At 34.8% G+C, this 16,638-nt stretch overlaps 1 protein-coding gene across 12 annotated transcripts in view; it reads right to left on the bottom strand.

Moving 5' to 3' along the window:
* Nucleotides 1-16,638, bottom strand: part of Patronin (calmodulin-regulated spectrin-associated protein patronin) — an 83,205-nt gene that overhangs the window by 28,438 nt on the left and 38,129 nt on the right. For 9 of the 12 annotated variants that reach the window (XM_088266166.1, XM_088266161.1, XM_088266171.1 and 6 more), the window contains exons 3-7: nucleotides 9,746-9,961; nucleotides 7,793-7,990; nucleotides 7,125-7,375; nucleotides 5,502-5,608; nucleotides 3,200-3,334 (exon numbers count right to left, since the gene is read on the bottom strand). In XM_088266166.1, the coding sequence (XP_088122292.1) occupies nucleotides 3,200-3,334; nucleotides 5,502-5,608; nucleotides 7,125-7,375; nucleotides 7,793-7,990; nucleotides 9,746-9,961 (907 nt within the window). The remainder of the gene's footprint in view (nucleotides 1-3,199; nucleotides 3,335-5,501; nucleotides 5,609-7,124; nucleotides 7,376-7,792; nucleotides 7,991-9,745; nucleotides 9,962-16,638) is intronic. The other 3 variants (XM_088266170.1, XM_088266167.1, XM_088266165.1) reach the window with 1 other exon arrangement.

Here is a 16,638-nt window from a genome sequence, read left to right on the forward strand (position 1 = left end):
TGATATATGATTATGTTTTCGGACTATTTATTAGCAGCTAAAACCAAATTGAAGAACAGCATTCAACTTACAAACGAAACTACGAAAAACCGTGTGAACCAACCTTGAAAAAAGCCTTTAAACATGAAGAATAATCTACAAAATATATTAATTTGTCATAGAGGGGTATATAACTATGTATCTGTAAATGTTATGTGTAAAGTACTGAGACTAACTAATACTAACTACTGAATATAGTGAATACTCAAAAGGAATTAACATGGCTATCCAATGCCAAATTTTGAGGAGGAAGCCCAAAATATGTGAAAAGTTCCACAAAATTGTGTTAAAATTTGTAATTTGCCTTTTTTGGTAATCAACTGCGATGAGAAGCTGTTTTTTATTATTATTTTGTTTGTCAGCCACCCAAAAGTTTTTGCACCCATTTAGGCCTATAGTCAGATGGGTTTGTAACCTTTTCACTCTCTACCCAAAATATCATACTAAAATACAAAATTACAAAGTACAAAATTTTATACAATCATTAATCGTTTGTTACTGTACCAGCACCATACCTACTAGACATATCGCTCACTCCTTTCAACAACGTCATACATCAAAAATCGTCAATTTTTAGTTGTGCATGTTTTCGGAAAGCCCAGAAAATGTACTATATCCCAACAAAAGCGGCATATTTTTAACTTAATACTTACCCGCTACAGGGTAGAAAGTGCAGTTTTTGCATTTTGAAGAAGAGGTATATTGTTTGATTATTTTTTAAATATACTAAATATTTTTCAAATGGAGAAAAAACATTCAAGTTTTACCTAAAAAGATCTGTTTCACAGTAAAAAGTTCAATAAGTGACTTGATACTTTTTAATATATTTTATTATATTTTTAAACATAAAAATGATCTCCTGAAAAACCAAGTTTTTTGATATATGTTGAAAAGAGTGAGCGATATGAGAAGTACCATTTTTCCAAAGTAGGTCAATAATATTTGTAGCACATTTTTGTGTAAAAAATTTCTTTGTTTCATTTATAAATTTAATAGACAGGCTTCAATCTCCCGTGTGAAATTGATTTAATCCTAGATGTACGGTGTATGAAATACTTGAAGAAAAAACAATTTGTAACAAAATATGTACTAAGTAACATAAATGGCGAGTGTCCGTAAAATGGAAAATAATTGCAACTAAAATTACATCTGACCTATCTTAGCAGCAACTTGTGACATACTTCAATGTGAAAATATGTTTTTTCTATGGGTATGTGTGTGCATATATACATATGAATGCTGAATACATAATATTTATGAATAATACAAGAAGAACCATTAAAAATCAAAACTTGTAAATAGTTTCGTTAAAACCACCACAACAATACGAGTCGATAAAGATATAAAAAAGTGAGAGGATTTTAAAGAGAAAAAAAATACATTTGCGTAGGAAGTAAACAAATGAAATCAGCAAATGAATAAGAATGAAACACACAAAATGTAGAAATTGATTATAGAAAACTAAGAGGATTGCTAAAAGATATTTGCTTTAAAATAATAGCATGCATTTGCAAATGATTCTTTTAATGGTATCGCCTCAAAAATTAAAAACCCCAAATATTCGCTACGTATTTTTGCAAATGTGTAATTTTATGATGTGAAATGTGTACAGTTAGATCTATACTTACTTCTAGGCCACCCTGATAATGTTAAAGAACATAAATTTGGCATCAGTAGAATTAAAGATAATTCTTATCTCCATGTATAGAAGTGCATATTATACAAAAATGCACCAATAACAAATATTAATTAAACATATGTACTTAAAATTACAATTGAATGCTAAAGGGTATTTTACTTAACCTTATTATACTTAGGTCAATGTATTTTAAAGGTTCGAATCTAATAGACTAATAAATAAATCGGCATTGAATTTGGTAAAGATATAGTAATTTTATATGGAATGTAATAGATTTGGAGGATATATTCTTTACTGTCAAGAATAAAAGGAAATAATATAAAAGCATGCAATACAGACGACATTGTCACATAAGAAACTTATGCGAAGGGGGGGGGGCGTAATAAACACTGTTCGGATACAATAGACAATTCCACAAGTGCAATGGCAAATATCGCCTATTGATTTTCATTATGTTTATATTCAAATTAATACTTTGTGCTATAAAAAAACCTCCTTTAGCACTCGAGTGCCGCCACAGAAGCGGCATGCCTGGTTTTGCCGTATTACTAGAGTGCTGCTGCTATGGTGACAAGAAAATAAAGTCCTAATACTCAATATTTTTAATGTATGGTTATTTTTTTTCAATAACCAGCATCATGTAAGTACAATTAAATACTAATACATCTCGGAATTCAATTCAGTTGGCGTATGCACATACCAAATAACTTTCGAGTGCAATGGGTTAGTATATATTACTTAGTGTCTTACTTTTTTTTTGCTTTCAAATAATTATTACAGACAATTCTATATTCTAATTTGATTTTATTTTAAATGGTTAAAACAAAATAACAATAAACAAAACTGTAATATACACATATATATTTTGAATCCTAATATATTTACTTCTGTTACAACTATTTCATCTAGTTTAGACTGAATAATTTATACAAAATTAATTTTTTTTAAATCTAAGTCTTTTTAGTAAATACCAATATTTCTTCAAATCTATAGTGACACGCGTTTCGATACTGTCCGCATCATTTTCAAACACCGTGTGAATGTGATTCGGGATGCACCGAAACACGTGCACAATAGATTTTAAGAAATAGTGGTATTTGCTAAGGAAAGCTCTTTCGCTGAGAGGACGTGTTGCGCATTTTGATGTTCAGTTCGTTACATTCAGTTATGTCACATGTACACATTTGAAAAGTTTTTGATGTGCAAATAAAATTCACACATTTTCAATGTCGTTTTTATCATTTTCCCTGCTATCTGATCTTTTCGCTTATCCGACCTTGCTGCGGCCGGTTTAGGTCGAATAATCGAGACTCAGATACTGTATTATCAGAAACATAATACTAATGGTTAGTATCACAGACTCATCGGAATATCAATAGCATTAAATTGAAATATTAGTGCATAAATAAATTGAAAGTAAACAATGAAAAACAATAAGCGAGACATGCCACCGCGGTTTCTGGAATAACTCTCTCGATACGGGGGTCTGGTGTCCGCGAGGAAGCGGGAGGCGGGAGTCACCTGTGAACGGAGGTTGGTGGTTGGCCGAGGGCGGGGGTGTGTGCAGCCCGCTGCGCAGGTCGGGGATGGGCGTGGAGGCGGCGGGCGGCAGGCAGCGCTTGTGCACCACGCCGTGCGCGTTGCTGGCCCCCGCACCTGCCCGCACACATGCAACCAGCCCGGGTTAGTACGCCGCGCCGCTATCCCACAAGCTATCTACCGCCACCGTCTAACAGCACTTCCCCACTACCCCCAATGCCCCAATGCCCCAATGCCCCACTGCCCGGATGCATTTTATTAATTTCTATTACATTTAGACTAATCTTAGTACACAAGATAGTAAGGAAACAACTCAAAAAACACTTTATCGCCTTTTAAAAAACCAAATACAACTATAAAAATAAATATAAGTGATCACTTTATTATTTATTCAATATTACCCTGGACTGGTACTTGAAACGGAGGGCTAATCACCTTTCCTTCATGTGTTAACGATCAAGATAACACTGCGTTCATATAATCCAGTGCCTCATGCACCATGGTGTGCGGACGAGGGTTTGAATGAATGAATGAATAAAAAAAAAACAAAATCAATATTGATATTTTAGTTATAGTCAAGACATTGAAATCTATGAATACTATTCTTTTTAATTTGAAATTTAAGTCTACTACTACTACCATCACGTCATTTCCCCGCAGGGGTAGGCAGAGAGGATGGAATGCCACACTCTTCTGCCCTGACATACACTCGTAGCTTCCTTCACATCCATACATCTATTCATACATGCCCTCTGATTACGCAGACTTTTGACGCAACCAGGTTTTGGATTCTGATTATGCAAAGTCTTTTTCGACCGTCCTCGTTCTGTTCTCCCGCTCACATTCGCCACGTATACATTCTTAGTCATTCTCTCGTTATTCATTTGTTCCACATGTCCATACCATCTTAAAGAAAATTTAAGTCATTTAACATATATTTTTAAGGGAATTATTTTCGAGGCGGCATTATATTTGGGCCAATGTGATAGTATCGCTGTACAATCGAGAGCAGAAATGTTGAACAGTAGAAAATATAATTTTTATTGACAATACAATTTAACCCAGCCACTGGCTGGTAAATGCGTAGACCATATTCCCTTAAAAAAAACTTTTCATCTGCATGGAGAGTTGTGGACTGTATTAAAATGTCTTGGATTGACTCCAAGAATTGAAAAACAGCGTTTAGTTACAATACAGAAATCTGCCTTTAATCGATTTGAATTGTAAATTGATTAAACTTTATTATAAGAGAAACACCTTGTGATGCTGAAAAAATATTTTTCTACATAGTGTCCTTAAGATAAAATAATATTTTTTTAAATTGTTTCCTTATAAAACTTATGTATCAAACTGTTCATTGGAGATTGAACTTCTTAGATTATAATTGGATACTGAGAGCAGTTTCCATCATACTATGGGGTTCGGACTTCTTGTCAACATTTATAATCAGATATCAAAATTAACTGAGATAATGAATGCAAAAAGAATTGCCAGTGCATTACATTACAACGAAAAGAAGCTATACATATTCAAATAAGAATATTCATAGAAATTTATTGGACAACAAACAAAAAGCTAATTGGACAGTTTTGCAAGGGCATATTGTAAACGTGAAATAAATGCATTTTTAAGATGTTTAAAATTATTTATTAAAATACGTCCCTGTAATATATGAGTGCACCGAATTCTAATCAGATATTGCAATTTGATTTTGCATAAATATTAAGCACCATGCATGTTAGTATAAAAAGTATATTGAGATAGCTTGAGGGATAAGGCAGCAGAAAAGAGTTTCCTTTATTCATAAAAAAACCAGAAATAGAAAACACGAGATTTGAGCATGTGTGTACGAGTGAATATTAAATAATTTGGTATTTTACAATTTTTGTTTGTTTTTGAATATGAACAATTTGCTTTATTTGGTTCCAATCGATATAAAAGATCAGTGTGTTTATTTTTCCGTACCTCCTATTTCATATAACTTTTCAAACCCAAGTAAACATCTAACCAAAACCATTTATTAGCAACTGAAATACAGCAGTAAGCAAATTATTCATACCAAAAATAATACAGTGTAAATAAACATGCAAAACCATATATAATAATAAATAATACTAAGCAAATTCATAAATCGGGAAAAACTAGCCACCAGAATTAATAAAAGTCTCCTCTTGAAACCGATAATCAAATATTCCGACACCTGTAAAAAAAGTATTCCCGCCCGTATTATGTAAAGTTAAATTTTAATATATTTACAGAAATTAGTTAGTTGTGAATTACAAACCTGTATTTTCCCCCTGGGAACTCGGGAATCTCACGCATTTTGCAGGATGTATCTCCAAAACGTTAAAGAGATCCGCCAACATAACCAATAAATTTTGCTGCATGGATCTGAAAATCAAACATTTGTTTCAAATAAAATGTTACATTGTGAAACCTGCAGGAACGAATAACAACAAAAAAAATATTAACATATATTAAAACGGACTATCAACGATGCATATCCTTCCAAAAGACTTAACAAATACTACTAAACCTCCATGTATAAAGCTACTAAAACTACAATGTTGTCTGAATTGCATGTTTTGTTTTTCCAAATCAGTGAAATGATGCCGTTCTTTGCAGTGAGAAAAGACACTAACTGATTAACAAATAATGAAATGCGCAATTCAATTGTTTAAATGAATAAATTGCAAAATGATAATAATTATCCAAATGAAAAAAAATCACATAATTTTTTTGAATGGTTTATTATTATGTCATTTCCTGAATGAATCAAATTATTCATACGAGGCATATAAAAACAAATGAAAATGTCCGACAAGGTTGAGGTTTTATTTGTGAAGCAGATAAGTAATTTTAAATATTATTTTATTACTGGAGCAAACATCAAACAGAGATCCGTTGTGATATTTCCAAAACAAAGCTTCATCCTAGCCTTGACTGGCTTATAACATTTACCATTTCGACCATTATTGTGAATGTACAATATATTGAATTAATTAATTAAAATAATTTGTATACATGCAGTTATACATATCATGAATATGGAATCAAAAGCAGATCGGACACCGTAGTCACAAAAAACGCGCTTAGAGTGTCAGAAATAAAGACTCTAAGAAGCACATCTGCCAAGAGTCTACGAGACAGAATAAGGAACAACAGGATAAGCTAAAAATTCGAGATCGAAGATGTCATTAGTTGGGAAGGCAACGGAGGAGACAATGGTATGCGCATGTGAGGAGAATGGAACCAACCAGACTCCCCACATTGCACTGTACAGCCAACCCCAAGGTAGACGACTCCTGACCAGACCATTAAAGAGATGGATCGACAGCTGGGAATCAACATCGCAGGAGGCTAATAACTCTTAAAAACAGGTCACAAGGCCTACACCAAGCAAAAGAATAAGAATAAGTATATTTGCAGTGTTGACCAAACACGTTTGTAGCTTACTCAGAAGTGACAGATGTCTTTTTATATAAAAATAGATTTCTATTAAGACAAATTCATCTTGATGCATCTTCCCTATTGTGAAAATCCAATATTAGATAGAATTTTTATAGTAAAATAATGTAATTTATATTTGAAGCACTAACTTTGTAATTTTCCATTTTATAATTAAAATGTAACTTTGTTTTAAAATCACTATAAATATTTTATTATAACTTAATTATAATGTCTACCGATTTCAAAGCTAACCGCTTTTTTATCAAGACATCTTGATAAAGAAGCGGTTAGCTTCGAAACCGGTAGACATTATAATTAAGTTATAATAAAATATTTTTAGTGATTTTAAAACAAAGTTACATTTTAATTATAATAAAACATTAAATCCAAGTTGTCTTCTCCTACTACCATCACGCTATTTCGCTGCAGGGACAGGCAGTTATAATTGTTAGATTACCCTCTCATATAGGTGATATCCTCGGGCATCATGTGGAAGACGTTGTAGGGCAGACTCCTCTGGCAGAAGTGCTGCACCAGCGTGAGGTTGTGCACGGAGTCGTGCACGGAGGCGAGGCGCGGCGCGCGGATGTGCGCGGCGGGCAGCGCGTCCGGGCAGTACAGGCTCACCAGCGCCGCCAGCGCCACGCCGTCGCACAGGTCCCGCGGCGACTCGATGGCCGGCACGCTCGGCAGCGGCGACTCACTCTCCTGGGAGGACAACACAAGCAATTGAAACCATTAACTCAAATCTAAAGGTGAGGTCCAGAGCTTTTCGTCGTAACGTAACGTCGCTCGCGGCGAGCATCCGACTTCGGATGGAGAACTCGGAACGCTGTACTGACTATACGAACACTCTAATAGTAATGTATTACGTTACGACGAAATGACTCCGGTCAGTTCCCACCGTAATAATTTTTAATTTTTTATATGTAAATAAAATATCCCATTACTGAAAGTCCTCTTACTTACAAAATAGCACAATAATATGACAACATAACAATGTTATTTTGTTCCAAAGTAGCGATTTGTCTTTCATGTCTTTTCTGCCAGCGACAATCTATATTGTAGTTATTAAACTTCTGTAGTGCTTTTTTTTTCGTTGCAGGAACAAAGAGAAAGGCTCACCTGTGTTTGGTGTCTCAGGGCCTGGCAGGCGGAGGCCACCCAGGCTAAGAGGGCCTCCTCGTGCGGCGGTCCGCCCCCCGGCCCCGCGCCGGGCGCTGCGCCCCCCCAGCGCCTCACGGCCGCGGCCACGCGCTCCCGGGTGCCCACCTCGCGCCCGTACAGGACCATCAGTCCCTCCATTACCGCCATGTGAGCGCTCTGAAACCAGTTCATTTAACAAATCCATCACGTATATTTTTATGTCCATGTCACGTGGAGAAAAAAATGCTTGTGTTTACAAAAATATTTATAAAAACAAACAATAAAAACAACAGTTCTGCTAAAATATATTTTTATCAATAATTTGTTTAAGGGATATATTATGTATGTGGTGTAATTTCATACTAATTTTTCATATTTAAAAAAAAAATGCATCAAATCGAAAAGTTATTTAGCATTAGAATGAAAGGTTACGCACTTAAATAATTTTTAGCACATAATACTTAGGTAGCTAGCAACTATAATTTTACATACAAACTTTAATTTAGAAATACATATTATTTTTGTGAAATTATTTCTACTTTTATATGTAGATAACATTTTCTGGCAAAAATACATATTAATGTTTAAATTGATGGCTGACAAACAATATCAACACATTGTTTGCGGGAAACGCTTAAAAGCATTATATTTGCTTACTTTTAGTAAAGCGCATGCCGTCAAAAAACCTTGTGCAGATCAGAATTGAGTTTGCGGTTGTTTGTGATAAGTATACAACCCTAATTAGGATACTAGTTAGGGTCAGGGTTGATGAAAAAACCGCCCGACAACAATGTGCTAATTAGATGAGAGGAGCTTCCTACATTGGTAACAAATATAGTATTTTACATACTCGAGCATAAGAAATTAGTTTTTTATTGACAAATTCTTATCTTCATATCAGGCAATTGTTAACATAGCAATCTTCAAATATATCATACTTGAGATATTGACACAATAAGGACGGGTGTTTTTAACGCCTGCATACCGCTCGCTGGCAAAGGGATTTGATAATTGTGTACATATAGTTTAGACCTTAACAAAGAGATTGGTACATAATATTCATATAAAAACATTAAATAATTCCTTCTTTTCTGACTTTGCAATGAGGCTGGCGCAGAAGGTAAAAATACCCTTCCCGTCTTAAAGCATCAATCGACGGAACGGGTAGAAGTACCTTTCCTATCCTTAGTATGTCAAAAAGATAACATTTCATCCTTCTGAAATATGCATCATGAACTGAGTATGGATTGAATGGCTCTAAGCCGCCTGGGCAAGAGAAACGCGGTAAGGCTGGTTTGGGTGCCCGGGCATTGTGGTGTCATGGGCAACGAGGCTGCCGATAAACTTGCAAGAACTGGTTCTGAGAGGCCACCAATGGGCCCTAAGCCCATATGCGGACTGACACTCAACACTATCAAGTTTAGTCTAAAAAAACTGGGCCATGGACAAGAGCCAAGAGATCTGGTCCAACAGCTCAGGGATGAAACACGCAAAGAAACTGATCTTGGGGTACTCGCGGAAATTCACCACAGAACCTTTAAGGCTTAGCAAAAAACAAATAAGGATCCTAACCAGGACACTGCAGACTGAGGAAACACATGACAAAAATTGGACTACATGACTCCACAGTATGCAGATTTTGTATGGAGGATAACAAAACGCCAATCCACATTGTCTATAATTGTGACGCACTCGCCCGTAAACGAAGTCACATCCTTGGAGGACCACTAATGGACTCCGAGAAGGTGAAGCTACTACCACCAAAATAGGTTGTGAGTTACATGACAAACGTAGGTCTTGAGAGTGAGCTGTGATACAGAGGGAGGTCAGAATATACCTAATATGGTCGAAGTTATATAAGGGATGCAAGATCCCTTGACCTCACAAAAAAATATGGATTGAATGAGAAATAAATAAATAAGGGTAGACTACCATTTTGAGAGGGTTGGTCTGGATGAGCACGGTCTCGGTGAGGGCGCAGTCGGCGGGGTCGGGGATGTGGACACCCTTCCTGGCCAGGGTCTGCAGGATGTTCCAGTGGTTGAGGTTGTGGTAGTTGGGGTCCGAGTACATGTTGGAGAGGGCCAGGCAGTACAGCTCCGCATTGGCCAGCGTGCCGATGATGGGCGGCTTCAAGTGCTCCTGGTCCTGAAAGAGACGACAGGTTAGATAATTTCAACACATTTAACTTTTAACATGTGCACCTAAAAATGTTTGCCAAAAGGAATCTCGTTTATTTTTTTTTTAAAGAGTTGAACTCACATATTACAAAGTCAGTAATCATAGTAAAAAACAGTTCGATATAGATCGAAAATTTAATATAGTCAACTTTGAAAAACAAATGATAAGAATATATTTAACTTTTTTTTTATACTTGAAGCAATAACTTTGTGATTTTCCATTTTACAATTAAAAATAACTTTGTTTAAAAATACATTTTGAGTGTGTCCAAATACAGAAATCTAGATCATCTTCACTTAGGGGTTATTTTTCGCTATGTGAATATAATCCAGAATTCGGACCTCGCACACAAATGGAAAGAGTCTCCTTAACAAAAACTTTCCTCATTCCAACATAGATGACTGTTGTGAACTCGCACATACTGTGTCACGAGTTTGATCAATATATCTTATATGTTTCAAAATTTTGAGTAGCGTGGTTGTCCATCATGGGTAGAATTGTTTAATAATGTACTTATGTAAAGTGATCATTTAACCAAGCCTATGACGGTCATAAGCCCTGTAAATGCCCAGACGTCCATATTTTTCTTCATCTATCTTTAGATGGCAAAAAATCTAAATAATAATAATATTTGCCAATTTATATGTCGTCGTTTTCTCAAGAACGCTTAACTATTTATAATTTATGTATTTTACATTTTTGCAATTAGATATTTACATAAAGATAGTTACGCAATGCAATCAATGCCTACAGATAAAGTTTAAAAAAATTAATGTTTGTATGTGTCAGTTAAACATTAATTGCCATAATACTTTCTGTTCATTAAAATTCTTTGATTTATTCCTTTCTTATAGTAAACTGAATATTGACATTTAAAATAAGTGGTTTACCATTACACATTTGGAATTTCTTCAACAATAATACACAGCTGATCAATACAAAAAAAATTATTTACAATATTTTGAGTGTGTCCAAATACTTGTTTACAAATCTTGATTATCTCCAATTATAGGAGTTATTTTTCATATTTTTTTTGTTTTTAACATCTCATCAAAGATGAAGAAGAATATGGTAGTCTGGGCATTTACGGGGCTGACGACCGTCATAGGCTGTTCTTGGAAATTCTATATATATATGAACCAATTAAGAAATCTTGTACTTGAATCACTAGAACTTCACTGGAGACATCTATTGGTTTTCATCTCACCAATAGATGTCTCTAGTGAAGTTCTAGTTATTCAAGAACAAGGTTTCTTAATTGGCTCATATATATAGAACTTCCAAGAATTTGAGTAGTGTCGTTGTCAATAATAGGTAGAATTGGTGAATGTTACACGTGTGTAAAGTGATCACTTAAACCAATCTATGACGATCGTCAGCCCCGTAAATACCCAGACTTCCATATTCCTTATCATCTTTGATGAGATGTTGAAAAATAATATTACAAAAATTTTGGTTATAATCATTTAAAGTGTATTGCGTCATATTAAAAAATCTTGTAGCAAGTTATGAACACAAATCCTACATCGTCAAATTACGAAAAGAAAAAAAAAACTTAAAAACGTAAAACAGAAACTAGTATTTGTTACAAGGACGATTTCATAAATTTCTATGTTCAATAAAAAACTTCGCTTTCTGGAAAATTTTATAAATAAAAGTTCGTTATACGGGAGTACCGATTGCGTATCCAATAATTCCAAAAAAATCTACATGAAAAGGGACTCATATCAGTTTTGTAATAAATAAAAAAAATGGCGTTACATACAGTTTAATAATCTATACATACGATTTTTTAAAGGATTGAGACAATTTTCTCCATGTGAAAATACGCATTTCGTAAACAATAAACAAGGCGTAGTTAGCATCACTCACATTTCTCTCTAAAAAATAGCGATTTAATCGCTTTATCAATCTCGGTGGAAGCTTATAACAATGAGAAAAATATTTGGAGACCGACATTTGTTATTGTTATTTCACGCTATGTTTATTCATTAAGACCTCATTGTTAATGCTAAGCTCTGTTATAGCTATTAAATTATAATACTGAAGAGAGAAGAAATTCATTCAGAGCAATAAACCTTTTTATTAAATATTTTAATTATAGATTACGTTCAAGTGTTAAGCGCCCGATGATCTGGTATCGATTACGAAATTATTTTTTGCGATTTTCTTGAATGTTTTTTTCTAGACGCATTGTGGCACATTAAAAAAAATACATAAAATAAAACTAGTGTTTTGTTTTTAACCACTTTTATTTTTAATACTTTTCTTCAACCGGTTTTCACAACAACCTTGTCATCTTCAGAGATGGAAATGAACATGTCCATCCCTGAAGATGACACACTTCTTTTCAAAACCAGTTGGAGAAAAGTACCAAAAATAAAAGTGGTTAAAAACAAAGTTCTAGTTTTATTTTATCGTGTTTTGTATAAAATAGTATTTAAGATATTATATTTAGTACTTGTAACCTTGTAACGAAACTCCATTTTTTATAAACACAGATTTAATAAAATCAAAGTACTTTGCGTATGGGTAGTCTTATCTTCTAATAGTTTTTATTGTTTGTTTTTTAATTTTTGAAGACGAAATTTGAAACAAAACAGTACGTCATTTCCGGATTTTTTTTTCCAAGGTGATACATGCGATCTCTAAAATCCCTTTTTGAATAATCCCTGTTACTTAAATACCTGTTATAAAACTTAAAGTTAAACTTTCCACATAAATATAACATTTCAAACTACTTAGTGTATTTTGCCAGTATAGAACGTTAAAAACTTTATGATACTGCATCACTAAGTCAAAATTGCATATTTACGATTTAACGTTTTTTGCCAGTCCACCCACGATATATTCATAACAAAATATAATATTTTACCTCTCTTTTCAACCCCGACCGAGCCTAGAAATGAGGTCATGTCGGCAGGAAAAATGAAGGCAGCACCGCGCCCTGACTCTTCATACATTTATACTGTACTTGATACCATTATTATACACCAAATTATTCATGCCTAAAAAACTAGAATTATTCGCTAAAATTTGCGGCGTGTTTTGTTACGGGCGAAGGCTCATAAGGCCGATGAAAATAGATCAGCACAAAATAAAACGGACGATGATAACGAATTAATGCAGAAAACGTGAAACTTATGTAGCATGCAAATTGCTAAAAATAAACGCACGCAATTAAACAGTTGTTTTAATGATAATTAAAATTAAGAGAACCGATTTGCGAAATTTAATTTACGCGAAAGAAATTAATTTTAGTGGGCGATCCAAAGCGCGAGAGAAATGCGACGTCTACGGTAATTTCGTAAATAGCAAATAATTATGTCGTAATTATTATCCTATTCGCAAATCAGCTATGAAAATGTTTTCATTTTATTTTGCATGTTTATAATATATCACCCGATATGACGTCACTGGGTGGACGTCCGATTATGTAGTGCTTCGGATTAAGAAATGACGCCGACCGCGGCTGGTGTTCAAGTCTCGAGTCTAGTGTTGATTACTTCGCATTAAAGTATTAAGAAATATTGGTAAACACTTACATTCTAGTACCGTAGAACGGGGCTACTTGAACTTTGATGTGTTACTTGAGCCCAGTACAAAAAAAATCTGTATTTGGTCTACAATAATGAACGTATCGTGACAATAAGTGTCACCTGTCAGGGAAACAATGAATCATGTCGATACGTTCATTATTGTAGACCAAATACAGATCTAAATATTTTTTTGTACTGGGCTCAAGTAACACATCAAAGTTCAAGTAGCCCCGTTCTACGGTACCTTCTTTATGCATCAAATTATACCGAGAAACAAGTTTAGCCATACAAATACCCGGGACCTTCTTTAGTTTAGTTTAGCCTTCTGTTCTTACGTAGTATAGTGTTTTTTTAGAGGTTTATTTTTTAAACTGGCAAAATTGTTTCTACAGACTGTCAATTTAACAGTTGACAGTTGATTTGTAGTCGGTACGTTTTGCCATTTCGCCATGAATAGACTGAATGACCATTATGCCTGTCGTAAGTTCGGTGAATGGGCCGAAAACAATATTCAGCTTGATCCTCTTTTACAACGTAAAATTTTGTTCACCGATGAGGTACACTTTTGATTAAATGGCTATGTCAATAAGTAGAATTGCCGAATTCGGAGTCGGGAAAACCCAGAAGCCTTTGTTGAGACGCCCTTACGACCATTAAAAGTCACTGTTTGGTGTGCTTTATGAGCAAGTAGAATCATTGGCCCATATTTTTTAAGACGATGCCAGCCAGAATGTAACGGTCAATAGAGAGCGCTACAGAACCATGATTACTGACCTCTTTGTACCTCAGTTGAGTGGCATATATGTGACAGAGCTATGGTTTTAACAAGAAGGCGCAACATGGCACACGGCGGGTGCCACCATCAATTTACTGCGGGAAATTAGAATTTGTATACCTCTAAAAAAAACACCCCATTTATCTCTAACTTTAGGTCATTACGGTACAGTATTGGCAAAAGTACTGAAATCCACACGCACGCAGGATTAGTGGGGAATTCATTGAAAAAGTTGAAATATCAACAAAGAGTTCACACTGCGAAGTGTATAAGTATTTGGGCACTAGGTACTAGGTAGGAGGCATTAACCTGCCGCTGTGAATCGATATTTCTGAGTTATGGCCAAAAACATTCCCGACGCTATTTGTAGGTACTCCTCTAGTACGCCGGACGCCGGTCAGTAACACGGAACTAAACGCTTGAGCCTGTTCCAAAACGACAATAATAATTTACACACGGAAATCGATTCAATCAAAGTACCTACACATCGATTTACCATTCAGCTTCTAAATTGATCCGCCGAGAAGTATTCAAATCGAGAATCTTGCCACCATGATCGTTTTTCTTACATACCGACACGCGAGTAATTCCCGCTACCAAATTGATATTTAAATCAGTCAAGTATACAGCAAAACGTATCCCACACACACTCATATGTTGTTAATATCAAATTTTTGGGAAGGAGGAAGGTTTTTTGTAAATGGGAATACCTTCGGGCAAATAACGCAGTATCTACTCAACGAAGTAGACCCGCGTGCTTTTGTAAACAATTTCCCGAATAAAATAAATAGCAAACGAAAATAAGAAACATATTTGTAAAATTTTTATCTTTATCTAACTAACTAGCTGACCATAAAGCCGCTTCCACACAGAGAGAATAGAATGCCACACCACTGTCTTTGAAAACATTATTCACCTCTTCCATATCCATGCATCTCCTCATACACACCCCCGTAATTTCGACTCTTGACCTGACCACTTTACGTATTTGACATACCTGATCATGCCAAGTTTTTCTCGCTCTTCCTCTGCTCCAACTATATTCGCCTCGTAAATTTGTTCTTTCCGTCATCTTCATCTATGCTTTGTTACAACTTATTTTATATTTTCGGCTATTTTTTACAAGTAGTATTTTCTGTGTACATTGAGCGTTTGTCTGCCCCGGAGACATTACCCAGAAAAGGTTCAAGAGTTGAATGTAACAATCAAATAGTTTGCAAGATTTGGAAGATAAATATAGTAAGAAATAAAATAAAACAATAGCCATTCCGAGAAGAAAAAAATGTAATATTGATATTGCTGAAATTCAAAATTATTATGGGCGTGTCTGATTCGTTGAGGAGATACTGTACATATTTGAAATTGATTTCGATATACAACCTACGTATTTATACCCAATAAAAAGGTAACGGTTTGCAGTATAGAGTAGAGTATTTGAACTATATGTACGTATAAAAAGTTAATTTTTCAAATACAGTAAAACCTCGATATAACGGACTAATTGTGGGGAGGGGGTATCTATTAGGGCTGAAAGTCTGCGAAAATAAAAACGGGTTTTAAATAAATCAAAAACTTTTTTTTTGCAAATATAAATACTGTATTTAGATATTAATAAACAATACAAAACACAAACAAAATTCTATTTATTACTCTCCAAATATACTATCGCTCCGGCTAGGTGTAGTCTACGAGCAGCACGGCACAATGTCTCAAATTCTAGTTTTCTAGTACTAGACGTATGACTTGATTATCATGGCCGCTAAAAAATGTTTACATGCGGCGATACTTGAATTTAAGCTTTTTTTTCAGACATTTTTTTTTACATTTGACAGGATTTTTCGTCCGTTATATCCGAAGTTCGTTAAATAGAAGTCCATTATATCGAGGTTTTACTGTACATACACCTATTTCAAGCAACTGCACAAACAACATAAAAGGTAGGAATTTCTTCCATATCCCTTTCGCATAGAAATGATAAGAAAAAGAAAGCAGTTTTGGTGGTAACGACTATTATGCGCATATCAAAGAGGCTAATGTTAGCAGATATTGGAGGGTTACAGGGGTTTGAGTCATTTTTATGTACATTATGATACCCAACTCCACAGCGTAACACCGCTATCTACCAAAACAATAATAAATACATCTTGTACCTGAGATTCTAGGGTGCAATAAACACTTAGAATACTGTAATCTGCGTAGACATCCTTTACATTGTAAATCTTGGAAAGTTTACAAGATTCAGATAGCATGCTCAAATAATGAGGCGTGTGACCTCTGTCCCGATATCTGCATTGCCCCAAAACGGGATTCGAACGATACGTAGTCCAATC

Source organism: Brachycentrus maculatus, unplaced genomic scaffold (genome assembly GCF_059751285.1).
Source record: "Brachycentrus maculatus isolate JH-2025_06_01 unplaced genomic scaffold, ASM5975128v1 h1tg000263l, whole genome shotgun sequence".
In the NCBI taxonomy this organism is placed as follows: Eukaryota; Metazoa; Arthropoda; class Insecta; order Trichoptera; family Brachycentridae; genus Brachycentrus; species Brachycentrus maculatus.